At 44.5% G+C, this 24,169-nt stretch overlaps 1 protein-coding gene across 2 annotated transcripts in view; it reads left to right on the forward strand.

Annotated features, from left to right (window-relative positions):
- The window catches only part of LOC140430125 (interleukin-6 receptor subunit beta-like), a 548,481-nt gene that overhangs the window by 314,408 nt on the left and 209,904 nt on the right, over positions 1–24,169 (forward strand). For both annotated transcript variants that reach the window (XM_072517643.1, XM_072517640.1), the window contains exons 8-9: positions 4,953–5,035; positions 18,979–19,201. In XM_072517643.1, coding sequence (XP_072373744.1) covers positions 4,953–5,035; positions 18,979–19,201 — 306 coding nt within the window. The remainder of the gene's footprint in view (positions 1–4,952; positions 5,036–18,978; positions 19,202–24,169) is intronic.

Genomic DNA, 24,169 nt, shown 5'->3' on the forward strand with positions numbered 1-24,169 from the left:
GCAACAGGGACAGACTCCGTGCCAGAGGCCCATACCCCATGGCTTACCCCTGGTAAGTCGTCCCCCCCCCGCCCCACAAATATCCAAAGCGGTATACTTGTTACTCAGGGGAACGACCGCAGGGGATCCCTGCACTGACTGCTTCTTCCCAGTCCCTCTTACAGTTACCCATCTATCTCCAATCTTTGGTGTAACTAATTCCCTGAAGCTGCTATCTATGACCCCCTCTGCCTCCCGAATGATCCGAAGTTCATCCAACTCCAGCTCCAGTTCCCTAACTCGGTCTTGGAGGAGCTGGAGATGGCTGCACTTTCTTCTCTCTCCTTTTTTTCCCCCCGGATCTGTATCACCATTTCTCTCTCTTTTCCCCTCATTTCATATTCAAGTTGCTTTAATTCTTTTTCATGTTCAAGTTGCTTGATCTGTAACTGAATTTTTGCCATTTCCAACGAGTCTGACTGTATCTCAGGCAATTTTAAATGCTCAGCTATTGCAGTAAGTATCTGTTCTTTTCATGTTCTGTCAGCTAATGTTAATTGCAATGTTTTTGCCAAATGTAAAAGCCTGTTTTTAGTCTCTGTTGTAATTCCGCCGATTTTCCTGTGACCTTCTCCACCCCCAAATACCTCAGAGCATCTGAAAGAGCCATTGTCCACAACACACTCCCTACTTAACTGGAATACCACACCTGAAAAGCAAAGACAAATATGCTCACCCCTCTCTGTCTTTAAGCTCACTAAGCCAACCCAATCACAAAAGATAGGCTTTTATCCCAGATGAGCCCCTAATTTGTTGTGGGCTCGGGTTTTGAAAACTCCAAATCATGGAGTTGTGTGGGCAGCATTGTATCTCAATGGTTAGCACAGTTGATTCACAGCTCCAGGGTCCCAGGATATATTTAGTTCAGGAAAATATAGAAATAGAATGAATGTATCAGAACGCAGACACGGAAGAGGAACCCGAGTTGATACCAGAATGTTATTACCGTAAAAATGATGTCTTGATGAGAAAATGGATACCTTTATATATGCAGGTGGATGAAAAGTGAGCAGAAGTTCATCAAGTGGTATTGCCGGTAGGATATAGAAAAGAGGTGTTGCGAGGAGCACATGAGGTACCAGTGGGAGGTCATTTGAGAGTAAGGAAAGCTCAAGCTAAAATACAAAAACATTTTTATTGGGCTGGACTACATAAAGATGTAGTTAAATTTTGTCAATCATGTCACACATGTCAAATGATAGGGAATCCTCAAGCAGTGATAAAACCAGCGCCCTTAATACCCATTCCAGCATTTCAGGAAACTTTTACAAGAGTCTTAATTGATTGCGTAGGACCGGTTCCTAAAACAAAAAGTGGGAATCAATATCTTTTGACTACAATGGATGTGTCCACTCGGTTTCCAGAGGCCATTCCAGGACGAAATATTACAGCTAAAAGGATTGTGGAGCAGTTACTTAAATTCTTTCCTCGATGTGGACTGCCCATAGAAATATAATCGGATCAAGGATCAAATTTTACCTCAAAGTTATTCAAAGAAGTTATGGATAGGTTAGGAATAAAACAATTTCAATCAACTGCGTACCATCCAGAATCACAGGGAGCTTTGGAAAGGTGGCATCAGACATTAAAGACAATGTTGAGGGCTTATTGTCAAGATTATCCAGAAGATTGGGATAAAGGAATTCCATTCGTACTGTTTGCAATGAGGGATGCACCTAATGAGTCAACAAAATTCAGTCCTTTTGAACTAATTTTTGGTCATGAGGTAAGAGGACCACTTAAATTGAATAAGGAGAAATTGGCGAGTGAGCAGTCTGAAAGTACATTATTGGATTACATGTCAAATTTTAGGGAATAATTAAATAGAGCAGGTGAATTGGCTGGACAACATTTACAGGTTGCACAGGGCAGCTTGGTAGCACAAGTGGATAGCACTGTGTCTTCACCCCAGGGTCCCAGCTTCGATTCCCTGCTGGGTCACTGTCTGTGCGGAGTCTGTACGTTCTCCTCGTGTCTCCGTGGGTTTCCTCCGGGTGCTCCAGTTTCCTCCCACAGTCCAAAGACGTGCTGGTTAGGTGGATTGCCATGATAAATTGACCTTCGTGACCGAAAAGGTTGGGAGGGGTTATTGGTTTACAGGGATAGGGTGGAAGTGAGGGCTTAAGTGGGTCAGTGCAGACTCGATGGGCCGAATGGCCTCCTTCTGCACTGTATGTTCCATGTCCTATGTTCTATGTGATGAAACGGGTAGCGGGTAAGAAAGCAAAAGTTTGTAGTTCTGCCAGTGGTGATAACGTTTTAGTATTGTTACCAGTGGTAGGTGAATCTTTAAAAGCAAGGTTTTGTGGACCTTGTCAGATTGAAAAGAAATTAAGTGAGGTGAATTATGTGGTAAGAAGCCAGATAGAAGGAAAACTCACTGAGTGTGTCATGTGAATATTCTTAAAAGGTACGTTAAAAGGGAAGGAGAGCAAAAGAAGGAGGTTTAAATGATTCTAGCTCAAAGTGAAGAACCAAATCCAGATGACTCTGAATTTGATATCCCTCAAATTAAATTGGAAAAAGAGAATGTTTCAAAAAAATTGGGATAAATTGTTGCGTTACCTTCCAGAGGAAAAACGAACTGACCTGAAAGTTATTGATATCACATGGGCAAGTTTGTGGGGATAAGTAGGGAAGTACTAAAATGATGTAGATGTGGGAAATGCTGTTCCAATTAAACAACATCCATATAGACTGAAACCTTTAAAATTGGCACAGGTTAACAAAGAAATTGAGAGTATGCTGAAAAATGGCATAATTGAAGTGGGTTGCAGCCAATGGAGCTCACCCACAGTGAGGGTACCGAAACCGGACGGTACCCAACGGTTGTGTGTGGACTATAGAAAGTTGTGTGTGGACTATAGAAACTATCGCGCGACAATCGCCAGGCAAGAATGTTCCCTTCTAGTTGGGGAACACTTCAGCAGTCAAGGGCATTCAGCCTCTGATTTCCGGGTAAGCATTCTCCAAGGCGCAACAATGCAAAATCGACGAGCAGAAACCTATAGCCAAGTTCCGCACACATGAGTATGGCCTCAACCGGGACCTTGGATTCATGTCGCATTACATTCATCCCCCACTATCTGGCCTGGGCTTGCGAAATCCTACCAACTGTCCTGGCTTGAGATAATTCACACTTCTTTAACCTGGGTTTAACCCTATCTCTGGATCTGTAAAGACTTAATTACCTGCAAATGCTCGCATTCAAAGCATTGTCTTGTATCTTTGACTTTGTCTATATATATGTTTCTGGAACCCACCTCTTCATTCACCTGAGGAAGGAGCAGTGCTCCGAAAGCTAGTGTTTGAAACAAACCTGTTGGACTTTAACCTGGTGTTGTAAGACTTCTTACTGGACTATGTAAAGGTTAATGCAGTTACAAGAATGGACTCTTATCCCATCCCACGCTTGGAGGGCTGCATTGAGAAGGTGGGACAATCAGCTTTTATTTCCAAACTGGAACTTACTTAAAGGTTAATGGCAGGTACCTTTATCCGAAAGGACAAAGGAGATTTCAGCTTTTGTCACTCCAGATGGTATATACCAATTCAAAGTTATTCCATTTGGCATAAAAAACGCCCCAGCCACATTTCAACGGTTAACTAACAAAGTTGTTTCAGGATTACCCAATTGTGCGGTATACATCGACGATCTGGTAATTTTTAGTCAGACATGGGAAGGACATTTGAAGCATCTGATGGAGTTATTTGATCAACTTCAGGAGGCAGGTTTGGTGGTAAACCTAGCCAAAAGTGAATTTGGACAAGATGGGGTGTGGGGAGTCGATCACTGGAGATTTCAAAATCCTGGAAGGAAAGAATTTTCATTCTTCTCCTGTAGGGGGTATTTGTGTTGGTAGTTGATAAAATGTTTATTGTGTGTTTGTAAAATATGAACTGAATTCATAGAATAAACATTGTTTTGTTTAAAAATGCTTACGGTCTCAGTTGCATAACACCTGGAAAGTAGGCCCTTGTGCTCCTCATAACCAAAATCTAATAAAATTTGCAGGTCAGGTAAGCTCCATGATATACTTTGGAGTTTTCTAAACCCTGGCCCATAACACTAGGGCTTCTGCTGTTTTGAGCCCTCCCTTTTTTCCTTATCTAGCTCTGGATACCCCTTGGGTTCTCTGGACATATTGCTCCCTCCCTTCGGTATCATGGGAACATGTTGGCCCTGTACACTCTCTCTTTCCTTTTTGAATGAATCCCACTGCTCTAATGTAGGATTTCCTACGAGTAGCTGCTCCCAGTTAACTTTGAACAGATTTTATTAAAATTGGCCCTACCCAATTAAGAATTTTAATTTCCAGTCCATCTTTATCCATTTACATAACTCTACTGCGTTATGGTCACTGTTTCCAAAATGCTCCCCCACTGAAACTTCATCCACTTGCTTCATTCCCTAAAACTAGATCAGCACCGCCCCCTCCATTTTAGGCCATTCTATGGATTGGCATAAAAAGTTCACCTGGACCCATTTTAAGAATTTCACCCCCTCTAAGCCTTTCACATTTTGACTATCCCAGTGAATGCTGGGGAAGTTGAAATCTCCTACTATTAGCATCCAATTCTTCTCACAATCCTCAGAGATTTGCTTCCATATCTGCCCTTCTATCACTCCCTGACTCCCAGCCTATAGTACACTCCCAGCAATGTGATCATCCCCTTTTTGTTACTAAGTTCTACCCATATGGCTTCATTTGAGCAACCTACCAAGATATCATCCCTGAGCACTGACGAGTTGTTCTCCCTAATCAATAATGCAATTCCTCCTCCTCCTTTACCTGCTCCCCTATCATGCCTGAAACACCTATACCCTATTCCCGTAAAAGCTCCCAGATCAAGAACAGCAAAGGTTAGTTACACAATAGAACACTCACTAAACTTGCTACCTTCTGTTGCAGCTCCTGTGGGCCTCCCTGATGTCTGGTGGCATATTGAAGATTCTGCTCAAGATAAAAAACTGTACATTCAACTATTTTGGAAGGTGAATATATTTGTGAGATAGTTTATAATAATCTTAATCTTTATTACTGTCACAAATAGGCATACATTAACATTACAATGATGTTACTGTGAAAAGCCCCTAGTGGTGACATTCCGGCGCCTGTTCGGGTACACAGGGAGAAGTCAGAATGTCCAAATTACCTAACAGCACATTTTTGGGACTTATGGGAGGAAATTGGAGCACCCGGAGGAAACCCACGCAAACACAGGGAGAACGTGCAGACTCCGCACAGACAGTGACCCAAGCCGGGAATCGAACCTGCAACCCTGGAGCTGTGAAGTAACAGTGCTACCCGCTGTGCTACCATGCGTGTTATGCAGCTGTTGAGTCTGTGTGGATTGTAGGAAATTAATATGCATGTTTTTTATTCATTCCTGAGATGCGAGCATTGCTGCTAGTGTAGGCGCTCATTCCAAATTGCCCTCAAGAAGGGCAATTGGGTGAATTGCTTTCTTGAACCTCGGCAGTCCAGAGTGCTGTTAGAGAGGGAGTTCAGGATTTTGACGTTGTGGAAGTGAAGAATCAGCAAAGTAGTTAATTTGCAGGGGCACATGCAGGTAAATGGCGCTCCAAAACATCTGCTGTCCTTGTTTCAGGTGGCAGAGATTGTGGGTTTGCGAGTTACTGGTGTTGGAGGGGATTAATATTTAAGATGGTCAACGGGGTGCCAATCAAGCAGGTAACCTTGTACTTAGATGGTGTCGAGCTTTGAGTGTTGCTGGAGCTGCACTCATCGAGACAAGTGGAGAGGATTCCATTATACTGCTGCTACATAACATATAGATTATAAATAGGGTTTGGAGAAACGTGAGGTGAGATGCCCTCCACATAATTCCCAGCGTCTGGCCTGCTCTCATAGTCACAGTATTTAAGTGAAGCTAAATGAAGTGGCTGCTGAAATAGTAGACCAGAGGTCATTGGAGCAGAATTAGGCCACTTGGCCCATCGAGTCTGCTCCGCCAGTCAATCATGGCTGTTATTTTCTCATCCCCATTAGAACATAGAACATTACAGCGCAGTACAGGCCCTTCGGCCCTCGATGTTGCGCCAACCTGTGAAACCACTCTAAAGCCCATCTAGACTATTCCCTTATTGTCCATATGTCTATCCAATGACCATTTGAATACTCTTAGTGTTGGCGAGTCCACTACTGTTGCAGGCAGGGCATTCCACGCCCTTACTATTCTCTGAGTAATCATAGAATATAGAACGATACAGCGCAGTACAGGCCCTTCGGCCCACGATGTTGCACCAAAACAAAAGCCAACTAACCTACACTCTGCCATTATCATCCATATGCTTATCCAGTAAACTTTTAAATGCCCTCAATGTTGGCGAGTTCACTACTGTTGCCGGTAGGGCATTCCACGGCCTCACCACTCTTTGTGTAAAAACCCCACCTCTGACCTCTGTCCTATATCTATTACCCCTCAGTTTAAAGCTATGTCCCCTCGTGCCAGCCATTTCCATCCGTGGGAGAAGGCTCTCACTGTCCACCCTATCTAACCCCCTGATCATTTTGTATGCCTCCATTAAATCTCCTCTTAACCTTCTTCTCTCCAACGAAAACAACCTCAAGTCCATCAGCCTTTCCTCATAAGATTTTCCCTCCATACCAGGCAACAACCTGGTAAATCTCCTCTGCACCCGCTCCAAAGCCTCCACATCCTTCCTATAATGCGGTGACCAGAACTGTACGCAATACTCCAAATGCGACCGTACCAGAGTTCTGTACAGCTGCAACATGATCTCCCGACTCCGGAACTCAATCCCTCTACCAATAAAGGCCAACACTCCATAGGCCTTCTTCACAACCCTATCAACCTGGGTGGCAACTTTCAGGGATCTATGTACATGGACACCTAGATCCCTCTGCTCATCCACACTTCCAAGAACTATACCATTAGCCAAATATTCCGCATTCCTGTTATTCCTTCCAAAGTGAATCACCTCACACTTCTCTACATTAAACTCCATTTGCCACCTCTCAGCCCAGCTCTGCAGTTTATCTATGTCCCTCTGTAACCTGCTACATCCTTCCTCACTGTCGACAACACCACCGACTTTAGTGTCGTCTGCAAATTTACTCACCCACCCTTCTGCGCCATTCTCCTGCCTTCTCCTCATAACCCCTGATCCCTTAATTAATCACAAACCTATCTATCTCTGTCTTAAAGACACTCAGTAAATTGGCCTCCACAGCTGCGGCAAAGAGTTCCACAGATTCACCACTCTCTGGCTGAAGAAATTCCTCCTCATTTCTGTTTTAAAGAATCGTCCCTTTAGGCTGAGATGGTGTCCTCTGGTTCTAGTTTTTCCTACAAGTAGAAACATCCTCTCCACGTCCACTCTATCCAGGCCTCGCAGTATCTTGTAAGTTTCAATATGATCCCCTCTCATCCTTCTAAACTCCAACGAGTACAGACCTAGAGTCCTCAAACGTTCCTCATATGACAAGTTCTTCATTCCAGGGATCATTCTTGTGAACCTCCTCTGGACCTTTTCTAAGGCCAGCACATCCTTCCTTAGATATGGGCCCAAAACTGACCGGAGCCTTATACAGCCTCAGAAGTACATCCCTGGTCTTGTATTCTAGCCCTCTTGCCATGAATGCTAACATTGCATTTGCCTTCTTACCTGCTGACTGAACCTACACATTAACCTTAAGAGAATCGTGAACAAGGACTCCCAAGTCCCTTTGTGCTTCTGATTCCTGAAGCATTTAGCCATTTAGAAAACAGTCTATGCCTAAATTCCTTCTTCCAAAGTGCATAACCTCACACTTTTCCACATTGTATTTCATTTGCCACTTCATTGCCCACTCTCCTAGCTTGTCCAAGTCCTTCTGCAGCCCTCTTGCTTCCTCAATACTACCTGTCCCTCTACAGATCTTTGTATCATCTGCAAACTTAGCAACAGTGCGTCAGTACCTTCTTCCAGATCATTAATGTATATTGTGAAAAATTGTGGTCCCAACATAGACCCCTGAGGCACACCACTAGTCACCGGCTGCCATCCTGAAAAAGACCCCTTTATCCCCACTCTCTGCCTTCTGCCAGTCAGTTAATCCTCTATCCATGCAAGGATCTTACCCTTAACACCATGGGCTTTTAACTTATTTAAGTCTCCTATGCGGCACCTTGTCAAAGGCCTTCTGGAAATCTAAATAAATCACGTCCACTGGTTCTCCTTTGTTTAACTTCCTTGTTATCTCCTCAAAGAACTCTAACAGATGTGTCAGAGATGACCTCCCTTTGACAAAGCCGTGCTGACTCAGTCCTATTTTATCAAGTACTTCCAAGTACTTCCTAGATTCTGGAAAGGTGCCATCAGATTGGGAAATCACAAATGTAATTCCTCTAGTCAGAAAGGAGGTAAAAGAAACGGGAAACTACAGGTCAATTAGCCTAACATCTATCTAACATCTGACATCTATCACAGGGAAATTTCTAGAATCCATTATTAAGGAGATTATGGCAAGACATTTAGGAAATCTTAATTCAATAAATTAACACAGTTTTGTGAAAGGAAAATCATGTTTGACCAATTAATTGGAGTTCTTAGTGAAAGTAACAAATCAGGTGAATGAAGTGGAACATGTAGATATGCTGGACTTGGATTTCCAGAGGGCGTTTGAAGTGCCACATCAAAGTTTACTATTCAAAATGAGATTTTGCAGTTTTATGGATAGAGGATTGGCTAGCTAACAGGAAACAGAGCATAAGGGTAAATGGGTCATTTTTGGTTTGGCAAGCTGTAACTAATGGAGTGCTGGGCATCCATTATTTATAATCTATACAAATGACTTGATGAAAGGACTGGATGCATAAAGTAAGTTGTGAGAAGGACATAAAGAGTTTGCAATTTAGATATTGCTTAATTGCTTTGCTTAACCAAGTGAGTGGACAAGAAATTATCAGATGGAGTATAATGTCAGAAAATGTGAACTTCTCCACTCTGGAAGGAAAAATAGAATATTATTTGAATATTTTAATATTCTGGTATAGGAATCACAAAAGATTAGTATGCAGGTACAGCAAATGATCTGGAGGCAAATGGGATGTTGTCATTTGTTGCAAGGGGGTGGAGTAGAAAAGTAGGTAAACTGGGTCACTATCCTGGAGCTCCTTCCCAAACAGCACTATGGGTGTATATATCACTGGACTGCGACGATTCAAGAAGCAGCTCACCACTACCTTTTCAAGGGCAATTAGGGATGGGCAATAAATGTTGGCCAAGCCAGTGGTTCCCACATCCCTTGAATTAATTTTTAAAAGTTTGGCTAGTTGCATAGGGCATTGATGAGACCACATCTGGAGTATTGTGTACAGTATTGGTCTCTTTACTTTAAAATAATATAATTGCATCAGAAGCGATTCAGAGATGGTTCACTCATCAAATTCCAAAGATGAAGGTGTCATCTTCTGAGGAAAGGTTGAGTAAATTGGGCCTGTATCCATTGGAGTTTGGAAAAATGAGAGGTGAACTTATTGCAACCTATCAGATCCTGAGGGCATTTGATAGGGTGGCCCCCGAGAGTGACTGGAACTCGGAGACACAACTTAAAAATGTTGACAAAGAGTCATCCAGACTCGAAACGTTAGCTCTTGTACAGCATCCGCAGTAATTTGCTTATAACTTAAAAATTAATATCTGAAGAAACAGTTGAGGAGAATTTTTAGAGTGTTGTTCATCTGTGGCAATCTCTTCTCCACAGTGTGATGGAGACTGCGTCATTGAATATTTTTAAGGCTGAGTCAGATAGATTTTTGAATGACAAGGGAATTAAATGGTACCGTGGACAGACACTCTTGTGTATTGTCTTATGATTGAATGACTCTATAGATAATTTTGGTGGCACAGTGGTTAGCACTGCTGCCTCACAGCACCAGGGACTCGGGTTCAATTCCAGCTTTGGGTGACAGCCTGCGTGGGGTTTGCACATTCTCCCCATGTCTATGTGGGTTTCCTCTGGGTGGTCCACTTTCCTCCCACAGTCCAAAGATGTGCATTTTATAATATAATAATAATCTTTTATTGTCAAAAGTAGGTTTACATTAAATGAAGTTACTATGAAAAGTAGTAGCCACATTCCAGCACCTTTTTGGGTACACGGAGGGAGTATTCATAATGTCCAAATTATCTAACATCACGTCTTTTGGGACTTGTGGGAGGAAACCGGAGCACCCGGAAGAAACCCACGCAGACACATTGCGCAGGTCAAGGAGACACAGCCTGAGTGAGTGAGACACAGACAGAGTGAGAATTTGATAGTTTGGTGCAGTGAGGTAACCAGGAAAGGTAAGTGGTTAATCTAATTTTGCTGTTTTTCAGTTAAAAGTGCAGCGTAGATTAGTGTCTGATTGGCTGAAGCTGCCCCCACCCTAATTGCTGAGAGGCAGTTATCTGGCAGTCACCTGAGGCCTGTTAAGGGGCACAAAGGTACACATTGTTTTCTTCTCTTTGAAGTTTTAGTGTGAGTCATCCTAAAGTCTGTATAAAAGACAGACAGAAAGCGCACATTAGTAAGCATTGCGAAGGTCAAGGAGACACAGCCTGAGTGAGTGAGACACAGACAGAGTGAAAATTGGTAATTTGGTGCAGTGAGGTAATTCGGTGAAGAGTAGGAGAAGGTGCTTTTTCCCGACTCTTTTGTTCTCTCTCTTTCTCCGGGCCTAATTTCAGGAGCCGTTCAGAGGAGGAGGAGCAGTCTCTGTGAGTATAAAACACTAACGGTAACTTCCTGTTTTCCAGTTTTTTCCCCAAAAGTGACGTCAGAGGGAAGCTGTGATCTGATTGGTTGATAGCAAATCTGCCCCAAATTTAAAAAAAACACAGCTAAACTCGTAAACTTAAATTAAACCAATTAATTAATTAGTGATGGCTGGTCAGGTGATGTGCTTGAGCTGCTTGATGTGGGAGCTGGCAGATCCCATTGCAAGCTGCAGCGACCACATCTGCAGTAAGTGTTGGTTGCTCGAAGAGCTCCGGCTCAGAGTTGATGAGCTGGAGTCTGAGCTTCAAACACTGAGGCACATCTGGGAGGGGGAGACTTACCTGGACACTGTGTTTCAGGATGCAGTCACACCTGTCAGAGTAAGTAGTTTAAATCCTGCCAGTGGCCAGGGACAGCAGGGTGTGACTGCAAGTCAGGCAGGTAAAGGGAACCAGCAGTCAGGAACTCAGGAGCCTCAGCCCTTGACTCTGTCCAACAGGTATGAGGCACTTGCTCCCTGTGTGGATGGCGAACAGGGCTGCAGGAAGGATGAGTCAGCTGACCAAGGCACCATGGTTCAGCAGGCCATTCAAGGGGAGGGAGTAAATAGGCAAGTTGTAGTTGTAGCGGATTCTATTATCAGGGGGATAGATAGTATCCTTTGTGAGCAGGATAAAGAGTCCCGCATGGTATGTTTCCTGCCCGGTGCTAGGGTGCCGGACATCTCTGACCGGCTTGAAAGGATACTGGAGAGGGAGGGGGAGGATTCAGTTGTTCTGGTCCATGTCAATAAACAAGTTTAGGGAGTTAGGCTGGAAGTTGAAAGCCAGGACAGACAGAGTTGTCATCTCTGGTTTGTTGCCGGTGCCACGTGATAGCGAGGCTAGGAATAGGGAGAGAGTGCAGTTGAACACGTGGCTGCAGGAATGGTGTAGGAGGGAGGGCTTCAGGTATTTGGATAATTGGAGCGCATTCTGGGGAAGGTGGGACCTGTACAAGCAGGACGGGTTGCATCTGAACCAGAGGGGCACCAATATCCTGGGAGGGAGGTTTGCTAGTACTCTTCGGGAGGGTTTAAACTAATTTGGCAGGGGAATGGGAACCGGATTTGTAGTCCAGCAACTAAGGTAGCCGATATTCAGGACGCCAAAGCATGTAATGAGGCAGTGGGGAAGGGAACACTGACAAAGGAGAGTATTTGCAGGCACGGAGATGGGTTGAAGTGTGTATACTTCAACGCAAGAAGCATCAGGAATAAGGTGGGTGAACTTAAGGCATGGATCGGTACTTGGGACTACGATGTGGTGGCCATCACGGAAACGTGGATAGAAGAGGGGCAGAAATGGTTGTTGGAGGTCCCTGGTTATAGATGTTTCAATAAGATTAGGGAGGGTGGTAAAAGAGGTGGGGGGGTGGCATTATTAATTAGAGATAGTATAACAGCTGCAGAAAGGCAGTTCGAGGAGTATCACCCTATTGAGGTAGTATGGGTTGAAGTCAGAAATAGGAAAGGAGCAGTCACCTTGTTAGGAGTTTTCTATAGGCCCCCCAATAGTAGCAGAGATGTGGAGGAACAGATTGGGAAACAGATTTTGGAAAGGTGCAGAAGGGTAGTAGTCATGGGCGACTTTAACTTCCCAAATATTGAGTGGAAACTCTTTAGATCAAATAGTTTGGATGGGGTGGTGTTTGTGCAGTGTGTCCAGGAAGCTTTTCTAACACAGTATGTAGATTGTCCGACCAGAGGAGGGGCAATATTGGATTTAGTACTGGGTAATGAACCAGGGCAAGTGGTAGATTTGTTAGTGGGGGAGCATTTTGGAGATAGTGACCACAATTCTGTGACTTTTTAGTAATGGAGAGGGATAGGTACGTGCAACAGGGCAAGGTTTACAATTGGGGGAAGGGTAAATACGATGTTGTCAGACAAGAATTGAAGTGCATAAGTTGGGAACATAGGCTGGCAGGGAAGGACACAAGTGAAATGTGGAACTTGTTCAAGGAACAGGTGCTACGTGTCCTTGATATGTATGTCCCTGTCAGGCAGGGAAGAGATGGTCGAGTGAGGGAACCATGGTTGACAAGAGAGGTTGAATGTCTTGTTAAGAGGAAAAAGGTGACTTATGTAAGGCTGAGGAAACAAGGTTCAGACAGGGCATTGGAGGGATACAAGATAGCCAGGAGGGAACTGAAGAAAGGGATTAGGAGAGCTAAGAGAGGGCATGAACAATCTTTGGCAGGTAGGATCAAGGAAAACCCCAAGGCCTTTTACACATATGTGAGAAATATGAGAATGACTAGAGCGAGGGTAGGTCCGATCAAGGACAGTAGCGGGAGATTGTGTATTGAGTCTGAAGAGATAGGAGAGGTCTTGAATGAGTACTTTTCTTCTGTATTTACAAATGAGAGGGGCGATATTGTTGGAGAGGACAGTGTGAAACAGATTGGTAAGCTCGAGGAAATACTTGTTAGGAAGGAAGATGTGTTGGGCATTTTGAAAAACTTGAGGATAGACAAGTCCCCCGGGCCTGACGGGATATATCCAAGGATTCTATGGGAAGCAAGAGATGAAATTGCACAGCCGTTGGCAATTATCTTTTCGTCCTCACTGTCAACAGGGGTGGTACCAGGGGATTGGAGAGTGGCGAATGTCGTGCCCCTGTTCAAAAAAGGAACTAGGGATAACCCTGGGAATTACAGGCCAGTTAGTCTTACTTCGGTGGTAGGCAAAGTAATGGAAAGGGTACTGAAGGATAGGATTTCTGAGCATCTGGAAAGACACTGCTTGATTAGGGATAGTCAGCACGGATTTGTGAGGGGTAGGTCTTGCCTTACAAATCTTATTGAATTCTTTGAGGAGGTGACCAAGCATGTGGATGAAGGTAAAGCAGTGGATGTAGTGTACATGGATTTTAGTAAGGCATTTGATAAAGTTCCCCATGGTAGGCTTCTGCGCAAAGTAAGGAGGCATGGGATAGTGGGAAATTTGGCCAGTTGGATAACGAACTGGCTAACCGATAGAAGTCAGAGAGTGGTGGTGGATGGCAAATATTCAGCCTGGATCCCAGTTACCAGTGGTGTACCGCAGGGATCATTTCTGGGTCCTCTGCTGTTTGTGATTTTCATTAATGACTTGGATGAGGGAGTTGAAGGGTGGGTCAGTAAATTTGCAGACGATACGAAGATTGGTGGAGTTGTGGATAGTAAGGAGGGCTGTTGTCGGCTGCAAAGAGACATAGATAGGATGCAGAGCTGGGCTGAGAAGTGGCAGATGGAGTTTAACCCTGAAAAGTGTGAGGTTGTCCATTTTGGAAGGACAAATATGAATGCGGAATACAGGGTTAACGGTAGAGTTCTTGGCATTGTGGAGGAGCAGAGAGATCTTGGGGTCTATGTTCATACATCTTTGAAAGTTGCCACTCAAGTGGATAGAGCTGTGAAGAAGGCCTATGGTGTGCTCGCGTTCATTAACAGAGGGATTGAATTTAAGAGCCGTGAGGTGATGATGCAGCTGTACAAAACTTTGGTAAGGCCACATTTGGAGTACTGTGTACAGTTCTGGTCGCCTCATTTTAGGAAGGATGTGGAAGCTCTGGAAAAGGTGCAAAGAAGATTTACCAGGATGTTGCCTGGAATGGAGAGTAGGTCTTACGAGGAAAGGTTGAGGGTGCGAGGCCTTTTCTCATTAGAGCGGAGAAGGATGAAGGGCGACTTGATAGAGGTTTATAAGATGATCAGGGGAATAGATAGAGTAGACAGTCAGAGACTTTTTCCCCAGGTGGAACACACCATTACAAGGGGACATAAATTTAAGGTGAAAGGTGGAAGATATAGGAGGGATATCAGAGGTAGGTTCTTTACCCAGAGAGTAGTGGGGGCATGGAATGCACTGCCTGTGGAAGTAGTTGAGTCGGAAACATTAGGGACCTTCAAGCAGCTGTTGGATAGGTACATGGATTACGGGAAAATGATATAGTGTAGATTTATTTGTTCTTAAGGGCAGCACGGTAGCATTGTGGATAGCACAATTGCTTCACAGATCCATGGTCCCAGGTTCGATTCCGGCTTGGGTCATTGTCTGTGCGGAGTCTGCACGTCCTCCCCATGTCTGCGTGGGTTTCCTCCGGGTGCTCCGGTTTCCTCCCACAGTCCAAAGACGTGCGGGTTAGGTGAATTGGCTAATGATAAATTGCCCTTAATGTCCAAATTGCCCTTGGTGTTGGGTGGAGGTGTTGAGTTTGGGTAGGGTGCTCTTTCCAAGAGCTGGTGCAGACTCAAAGGGCCGAATGGCCTCCTTCTGCACTGTAAATTCAATGATTATCTATGATTAATCTAGGACAAAGGTTCGGCACAACATCGTGGGCCGAAGGGCCTGTTCTGTGCTGTATTTTCTATGTTCTATGTTCTATGTCGGTACCAACAACATAGGCAAGTCTAGAAAAGAGGACCTGTTTAGAGATTATAAAGAGCTAGGATTCAAATTAAAAAACAGGTCCTCAAGGGTCATAATCTCCAGATTACTGCCCGAGCCACGTGCAAATTGGCATAGGGAGGCAAGAATAAGGGAAGTTAACACATGGCTGAAAGAGTAATGTGGGAAAGAGGGGTTCCTTTTCTTGGGACACTGGCTCAGTTTTGGGACAGGGGGGACCTATACCGTTGGGATGGTCTCCACCTGAACCGAGCTGGGACCAGTGTTCTGGCGAAAAGAGTAAATAGGGTGGTCAATAGGACTTTAAACTAAAGATTGGGGGGGAAGGGAAAGTCAAGGAACCAAGAGGTTAAGTAATCAGTGGGAAGCGTAGCTGCTGAGGAATACAAAAAAGCACGAAAAGACAGAACTCAGGAGAGGTTACGATAGTCCCCATCCCACAAAATATGACAGTGTATGGAAAGGCTCAGTAAACCAAGGTCCACCACACTAAGAAAACAAAAAGGGACGGTCAATAGAGAATTAAAGGTGCTATATTTAAATGCGTGCAGTGTACGGAACAAGATAGACGAGCTTGTGGCCCAGATTGTGACTGGCAGGTATGATGTGGTAGGCATCACAGAGAATTGGTTGCAGGGGGTCAGGACTGGCATTTAAACATCCAGGGATTCACAACCTATCGAAAAGACAGAGAGGTGGGCAGAGGGGGCGGGGTTGCCTTGTTAATTAGGAATGAAATTAAATCAATAGCACTAAACGACATAGGGTCAGATGATGTGGGGTCTGTGTGGGTAGAGTTGAGGAACCACAAAGGCAAAAAAACCATAATGGGAGTTATATACAGGCCTCCTAACAGTGGTCAGGACCGGGGGCACAAAATGCAGCACGAAATAGAAAGTGCATGTCAGAAAGGCAAGGTCACAGTGATCATGGGGGACTTCAATATGCAGGTGGACTGGGTAAATAATGCTGCCAGTGGACCCAAGGAAAGGGAATTCATTGAATGTTTACAGGAGGGCTTTTTGGAACAGCTTGTGATGGAGCCCACGAGGGAACAGGCCATTCTGGACTTAGTGTTATGTAATGAGCCAGACTTGATTAAAGATCTTAAAGTAAGGGAGCACTTTGGAGGCAGCGATCATAATATGGTAGAATTCAATCTCCAATTTGAAAGAAAGAAGGTAGAATCAGATGTAAAGGTGTTACAGTTAAATAAATGTAACTACAGGGGCATGAGGGAGGAACTGACGAAAATCGACTGGGAGCAGAGCCTAGTGGGAAAGACAGTAGAACAGCAATGGCAGGAGTTTCTGGAAGTAATTGAGGACACAGTGCAGAGGTTCATCCCAAAGAAAAGAAAGGTTATCAGAGGGGGGATTAGGCAGCCATGGCTGACAAAGGAAGTTAGGGAATGCATCAAAGCAAAAGAGAAAGCCTATAATGTGGCAAAGATTAGTGGGAAGTCAGAAGATTGGGAAGGCTACAAAAACAAACCGAGGATAACAAAGAGAGAAATAAGGAAAGAGAGGATCAAATATGAAGGTAGGCTAGCCAGTAACATTAGGAATGATAGTAAAAGTTTCTTTAAATACATTAAAAACAAACAGGAGGCAAAGGTTGACATTGGGCCGCTCCAAAATGACGCTGGTAATCTAGTGATGGGGAGACAAGGAAATAGCTGAGGAACTAAATAAGTACTTTGCGTCAGTCTTCACAGTAGAATACATGAGTAATATCCCAACAATTCTGGAGAGTCAGGGGGCAAAGTTGAATATGGTAGCCATCACAAAGGAGAAAGTGCTAGAGAAACTAAGAGGTCTAAAAATTGATAAATCTCCGGGCCCAGATGGGCTACATCCTAGAGTTCTGAAGGAGATAGCTGAAGAAATAGTGGAGGCGTTAGTTATGATCTTTCAAAAGTCACTGGAGTCAGGGAAAGTCCCAGAGGATTGGAAAATCGCTGTTGTAACCCCCCTGTTCAAGAAGGGAACAAGGAAAAAGATGGAAAATTATAGGCCAATTAGCCTAACCTCGGTTGTTGGCAAGATTCTAGAATCCATTGTTCAGGATGAGATTTCTAAATTCTTGAAAGTGCAGGGTCGGATTAGGACAAGTCAGCATGGATTTAGTAAGGGGAGGTCGTGCCTGACAAACCTGTTAAGAGTTCTTTGAAGAGATAACAAATAGGTTAGACCAAGGAGAGCCAATGGATGTTATCTATCTTGACTTCCAAAAGGCCTTTGATAAGGTGCCTCACGGGAGACTGCTGAGTAAAATAAGGGCCCATGGTATTCGAGGGAAAGTACTAACATGGATTGATGATTGGCTGTCAGGCAGAAGGCAGAGAGTTGGGATAAAAGGTTCTTTTTCGGAATGGCAACCGGTGACGAGTGGTGTCCCGCAGGGTTCAGTGTTGGGGCCACAGCTGTTCTCTTTATATATTAACGATCTAGATGACGGGACTGGGGGCATTCTGGCTAGGTTTGCCGGTGATACAAAGATAGGTGGAGGGGCAGGTAGTATGGAGGAGGTGGGGAGGCTGCAGAAAGATTTAGACAGTTTAGGAGAGTGGTCCAAGAAATGGCTGATGAAATTCAACGTGGGCAAGTGCGAGGTCTTGCACTTTGGAAAAAAGAATAGAGGCATGGACTATTTTCTAAACGGTGACAAAATTCATAATGCTGAAGTGCAAAGGGACTTGGGAGTCCTAGTCCAGGATTCTCTAAAGGTAAACTTGCAGGTTGAGTCCGTAATTAAGAAAGCAAATGCAATGTTGTCATTCATCTCAAGAGGCTTGGAATATAAAAGCAGGGATGTACTTCTGAAGCTTTATAAAGCATTAGTTAGGCCCCATTTAGAATACTGTGAGCAATTTTGGGCCCACACCTCAGGAAGGACATACTGGCACTGGAGCGGGTCCAGCGGAGATTCACACGGATGATCCCAGGAATGGTAGGCCTAACATACAATGAATGTCTGAGGATCCTGGGATTATATTCATTGGACTTTAGGAGGTTGAGGGGAGATCTAATAGAAACTTACAAGATAATGAATGGTTTAGATATGGTGGTTGTAGGGAAGTTGTTTCCATTGGCAGGGGAGACTAGGACCCGGGGGCACAGCCTTAGAATAAAAGGGAGTCATTTTAGAACAGAGATGAGGAGAAATTTCTTCAGCCAGAGAGTGGTGGGTCTGTGGAATTCATTGCCACAGAGGGCGGTGGAGGCCGGGACGTTGAGTGTTTTTAAGACAGAAGTTGATAAATTCTTGATTTCTCGAGGAATTAAGGGCCATGGAGAGAGAGCAGGTAAATGGAGTTGAAATCAGCCATGATTGAATGTTGGAGTGGACTCGATGGGCCGAATGGCCTTACTTCCGCTCCTCTGTCTTATGGTCTTAAGAACGTTCAGACACCACACAGACAGTGACCCATGCTGGGAATTGAACCTGGGACCCTGGTGCTGTGAAGCAACAGTGCTAACCACTGTGCTACCGCGCCGCATTTTAGGTGGACTGTCCAGGGATGTACAAGTTAGGTGAGGGCGGGGAGTGGGCCTAGCTAGGATGCTCTTTCAGAGGGCTGGTGCAGACTTGATTGGCCAAAAGACCTCCTTCTGCACTGTAGGAATTCTATTCTATAGCACTTTAGGACTGACACAGCTGCAGAAATATTAGTGTAAGTTGGACAGATGTGAATTTGCTGTGCAGACTTTAGCCAAGGTCATTTTGCATTTTTCCGCTGAGAATTTGAATACATTTTTAATACCTCACCAGCAACTGAAAGATTCAGAAGTGAACGGGAGGATCAGCGGCTACAGGGTGACATACAGACCTGAACATGAGATCAATCATCCTGAGATCACTTTGTGCAACACCAGTAGTCTGAGCTGCAGAATTTCAATACCGAAAGGAGATGGAAACATCTGCATCCATGCTTACAACAGTGCTGGAGAATCACCTCCATCACAACTAATCGTGAAGACACTGTATCAGACAGGCAAGTTTAATACAGGACTCTGCTGTAACTCAATCATCAAGGAAATAGCGGCATTTTGCTCTTTCTTACACATAAATTCAGTCTCGAAAGGAATTTCTAAACAGTTATTTGCTCTCCCCGATCCCTCCACCCCTTGGTGATATTCTTCCTCCTCTTTTCTTCTATCTTCATCCATGTTCTCCAAATCTTTCCTAATTCCTCTATCTTGGCCTGCACTCATTTTCAATTTTGAATTTCATTGGATTCCGTATCAGTTGAATAAAATAGCAGCAGCCACAAAACAGAGTGTCCAGGCCTGGCAAAGAGAATAGCGGAGAGGGAGATAGAGACAGTGATTGCAAGAGAACAAAGAACAGTACAGCACAGCACTTCAGCCTTCCAAGACTTCATCGAGCATGATGCCTGTCTAAAGTAAAACCTTCTGCACTTCAGGGGTCCATATTCCTCTATTCCCATCCTATTCATGTATTTGTTAAGATGCCCCTTGAACGTCATCATTGTACCTGCCTCCACCACCTCCTCCGGCAGTGAGTTCAAGGCACCCACTACCCTCTGTGTAAAAAAACTCCCCTTGCACATCTCCTCTAAAGTTTTCCCTTCGCACCTTAAACCTATGTCCCCTAGTAATTGATTCTTCCACCCTGGGAAAACGCTTCTGACTATCCACTCTGTCCATGCCCCTCATAATTTTGTAAACTTCTATCAGATTGCCACTCAACCCTCAACCTCCGTCATTCCAGTGAAAACAATCAGAGTTTATCCAACCTCTCCTCATAGACAATGCCCTCCATGCCAGGCAACATCCTGGTAAACCTCTTCTGTGCCCTCTCCAATGCCTCCACATCCTTCTGGTAGTGAGCGACCAGAATTGAACACTATATCCGAAGTGTGGCCTATCTAAGGTTCTGTACAGCTGCAGCATGACGTGCCAATGTTTTTATTGAATACCTCGGCCGATGAAGGCAAGCATGATGTATGCCTTCTTGACTACCTTATCCTCCTGCGTTGCCATTTTCTGTGACCTGTGGATCTGTACACCCAGATCTCTCTGCCTGTCAAACTCCTACGGGTTATGCCATTCACTAATAATAATCTTTATTGTCACAAGCAGGCTTCCATTAACACTGCAATGAAGTTACTGTGAAAAGCCCCTAGTCGCCACATTCCAGCGCCTGTTCGGGTACTCAGAGGGGGAATTCATAATGTCCAAATTACCTAATACACATCTTTTAGAACTTGTGGGAGGAAACGGAGCACCCGGAGGAAATCCACACACACGGGAAGAACATGCAGAATCCGCACAGACGGTGACCTAAGCTGGGAATTGAACTTAGGGCCCTGGCGCTGTGAAGCCATAGTGCTAACCACTATGCTACCGTGCTGCCCACTGTATACTTCCCACCTGTATTAGACCTTACAAAGTGTATTACCTCACATTTGTTCGGTTCAAATTTCTTCTGCCATTTCCCTGAGGGTGAGAGAAAGGGAGAGGTGGAGGGTGGAAAGAGTGGGACGTGGTAGGGATTGAAAACATGGTCAGGGTTGGGAGGGATCATGAGTGACAGTGGAAGAAGGAGCTATGCATAGGGGGAGAGGATTTTTTTTTATTCATGCATGTGGGTGTCACAGGTTCTGCCAGCATTTATTGCCCATTCCTAATTGCTCTTGTGGTGACAGTTAAAATTCATCTATTGCTGGGGTCTGGAGTCACATATAGGCCAGACCAGGTAAGGATGGCAGATTTCCATCCCTGAAGGACATTAGTGAACCAGATGGGTTTTTACAACAATCGCCAATGGTTTCATCATCATCATTAAACACTTTTAATTCCAGATTTTTATTGAATTCAAGGACGTGAGGCAACCATCTGTATCACCCTCTCAGGCAGTGCATTTCAGACCATTACCACCATCTGGATAAATAGGTTTTTCCTCTTAAGCTACACAAAGCAGATAAAACCTAAGTATTCAAATATTGCACATAGAAAATTCCAAAAATATCAAGCAGATCATCACCGAAAAACATAAGAACATAAGAACTAGGAACAGGAGTAGGCCATATGGCCCCTCGAGCCTGCTCCGCCATTTAATGAGATCATGGCTGATCTTTGTGGACTCAGCTCCACTCTCCGGCCCGTGCACCATATCCCCGAATCCCTTTATTCTTTAGAAAGGCATCTATCTTTTTCTTAAAAACGTTTAAAGAATGAGCCTCAACTGCTTCACTGGGCAAGGAATTCCAGAGATTCACAACCCTTTGGGTGAAGAAGTTCCTCTTACAATCCGTCCTAAATCTACCTCCCCTTATTTTGGGGCTAAGCCCCCTAGTTCTGCTTTCCCCGACCAGTGGAAACAACGTGCCCGCATCTATCCTATCTATTCCCCATGGTAGGCTATTGCAGAAAATACGGATTGAGGGTGATTTAGAGATGTGGATCAGAAATTGGCTAGCTGAAAGAAGACAGAGGGTGGTGGTTGATGGGAAATGTTCAGAATGGAGTTCAGTTACAAGTGGCGTACCACAAGGATCTGTTCTGGGGCCGTTGCTGTTTGTCATTTTTATCAATGACCTAGAGGAGGGCGCAGAAGGGTGGGTGAGTAAATTTGCAGACGACACTAAAGTCGGTGGTGTTGTCGACAGTGTGGAAGGAAGTAGCAGGTTACAGAGGGACATAGATAAGCTGCAGAGCTGGGCTGAGAGGTGGCAAATGGAGTTTAATGTAGGCAAGTGTGAGGTGATTCACTTTGGAAGGAATAACAGGAATGCGGAATATTTGGCTAATGGTAAAGTTCTTGGAAGTGTGGATGAGCAGAGGGATCTAGGTGTCCATGTACATAGATCCCTGAAAGTTGCCACCCAGGTTGATAGGGTTGTGAAGAAGGCCTATGGAGTGTTGGCCTTTATTGGTAGAGGGATTGAGTTCCGGAGTCATGAGGTCATGTTGCAGCTGTACAAAACTCTGGTACGGCCTCATTTGGAGTATTGCGTACAGTTCTGGTCACAGCATTATCGGAAGGACGTGGAGGCTTTGGAGAGGGTGCAGAGGAGATTTACCAGGATGTTGCCTGGTATGGAGGGCAAATCTTATGAGGAAAGGCTGATGGACTTGAGGTTGTTTTCGTTGGAGAGAAGAAGGTTAAGAGGAGACTTAATAGAGGCATACAAAATGATCAGGGGGTTAGAGAGGGTGGACAGTGAGAGCCTTCTCCCGTGGATGGAAATGGCTGGCACGAGGGGACATAGCTTTAAACTGAGGGGTAATAGATATAGGACAGAGGTCAGAAGTAGGTTCTTTACGCAAAGAGTGGTGAGGCCGTGGAATGCCCTACCTGCAACAGTAGTGAACTTGCCAACATTGAGGGCATTTAAAAGTTTATTGGATAAGCATATGGATGATAATGGCAGAGTGTAGGTTAGATGGCTTTTGTTTTGGTGCAACATCGTGGGCCGAAGGGCCTGTACTGCGCTGTATCATTCTATGTTCTATTCCCTTCATAATTTTATATGTCTCAATAAGATCCCCCCGCATCCTTCTAAACTCCAATGAGTACAGTCCCAGTCTACTCAACCTCTCGTCATAATCTAATCCCCTCAACTCTGGGATCAACCTAGTGAATCTCCTCTGCACTCCCTCCAGTGCCAATATGTCCTTTCTCAGGTAAGGAGACCAAAACTGAACACACTACTCCAGATGCGGCCTCACCAACACAATATACAATTGCAGCATAACCTCACTAGTCTTGAACTCCATCCCTCTAGCAATGAAAGACAAAACTCGATTAGCCTTCTTAATCACCTGTTGCACCTGCACACCAACTTTTTGCGACTCGTGCACCAGCACACCCAGGTCTCTCTGCACAGCAGCATGTTTTAACATCTTGCCGTTTAAATAATAATCCATTCTGCTGTTATTCCTCCCAAAATGGATAGCCTCACACTTGGCAACATTGAATTCCATCTGCCAGACCCTAGCCCATTCACCTAACCTATCCAAATCCTTCTGCAGACTTCCGGTATCCTCTGCCCTTTTTGCTTTACCACTCATCTTAGTGTCGTCTGCAAACTTTGACACATTGCACTTGGTCCCCAACTCCAAATCGTCTATGTAAATTGTGAACAACTGCGGGCCCAACACTGATCCTTGAGGGACCCCACTAGTTACAGGTTGCCAACCAGAGAAACACCCATTTATCCCCACTCTCTGCTTTCTGTTAGTTAACCAATCCTCTACCCATGCTACCACTTTCCCCTCAATGCCATGCATCTTTAGTTTATGCAGCAACCTTTTGTGTGGCACCTTGTCAAAAGCTTTCTGGAAATCCAGATATACCACATCCATTGGCTCCCCGTTATCTACTGCACTGGTAACGTCCTCAAAAAATTCTACCAAATTAGTCAGACACGACCTACCCTTTGTGAACCCATGCTGTGTCTGCCCAATGGGACAATTTCCCTCCCGGTGCCCCGCTATTTCCTCCTTAATGATAGATTCCAGCATTTTCCCTACAACCGAAGTTAAGCTTACCGGCCTATAATTACCCGCTTTCTGCCGACCTCCTTTTTTAAACAGTGGTGTCACGTTTGCTACTTTCCAATCATCTGGGACCACCCCAGAGTCGAGTGAATTTTGATAAATTATCACTAGTGCGTTTACAATTTCCCTAGCCATCTCTTTTAACACTCTGGGATGCATCCCATCAGGGCCAGGAGACTTGTCTACCTTTAGCCCCATTAGCTTGCCCAATACTGCCTCCTTAGTGATTACAATCATCTCAAGGTCCTCACCTATCATATCTTTATTTCCATCAGTCACTGGCATATTATTTGTGTCCTCCACTGTGAAGACTGACCCCAAAAACCTGTTCAGCTCCTCAGCCATTTCCCCGTCTCCTACTATTAAATCTCCCTTCTCATCTTCCAAAGGACCAATATTTACCTTAGCCACTCTTTTTTGTCTTATATATTTGT

Source organism: Scyliorhinus torazame, chromosome 1 (genome assembly GCF_047496885.1).
Source record: "Scyliorhinus torazame isolate Kashiwa2021f chromosome 1, sScyTor2.1, whole genome shotgun sequence".
In the NCBI taxonomy this organism is placed as follows: Eukaryota; Metazoa; Chordata; class Chondrichthyes; order Carcharhiniformes; family Scyliorhinidae; genus Scyliorhinus; species Scyliorhinus torazame.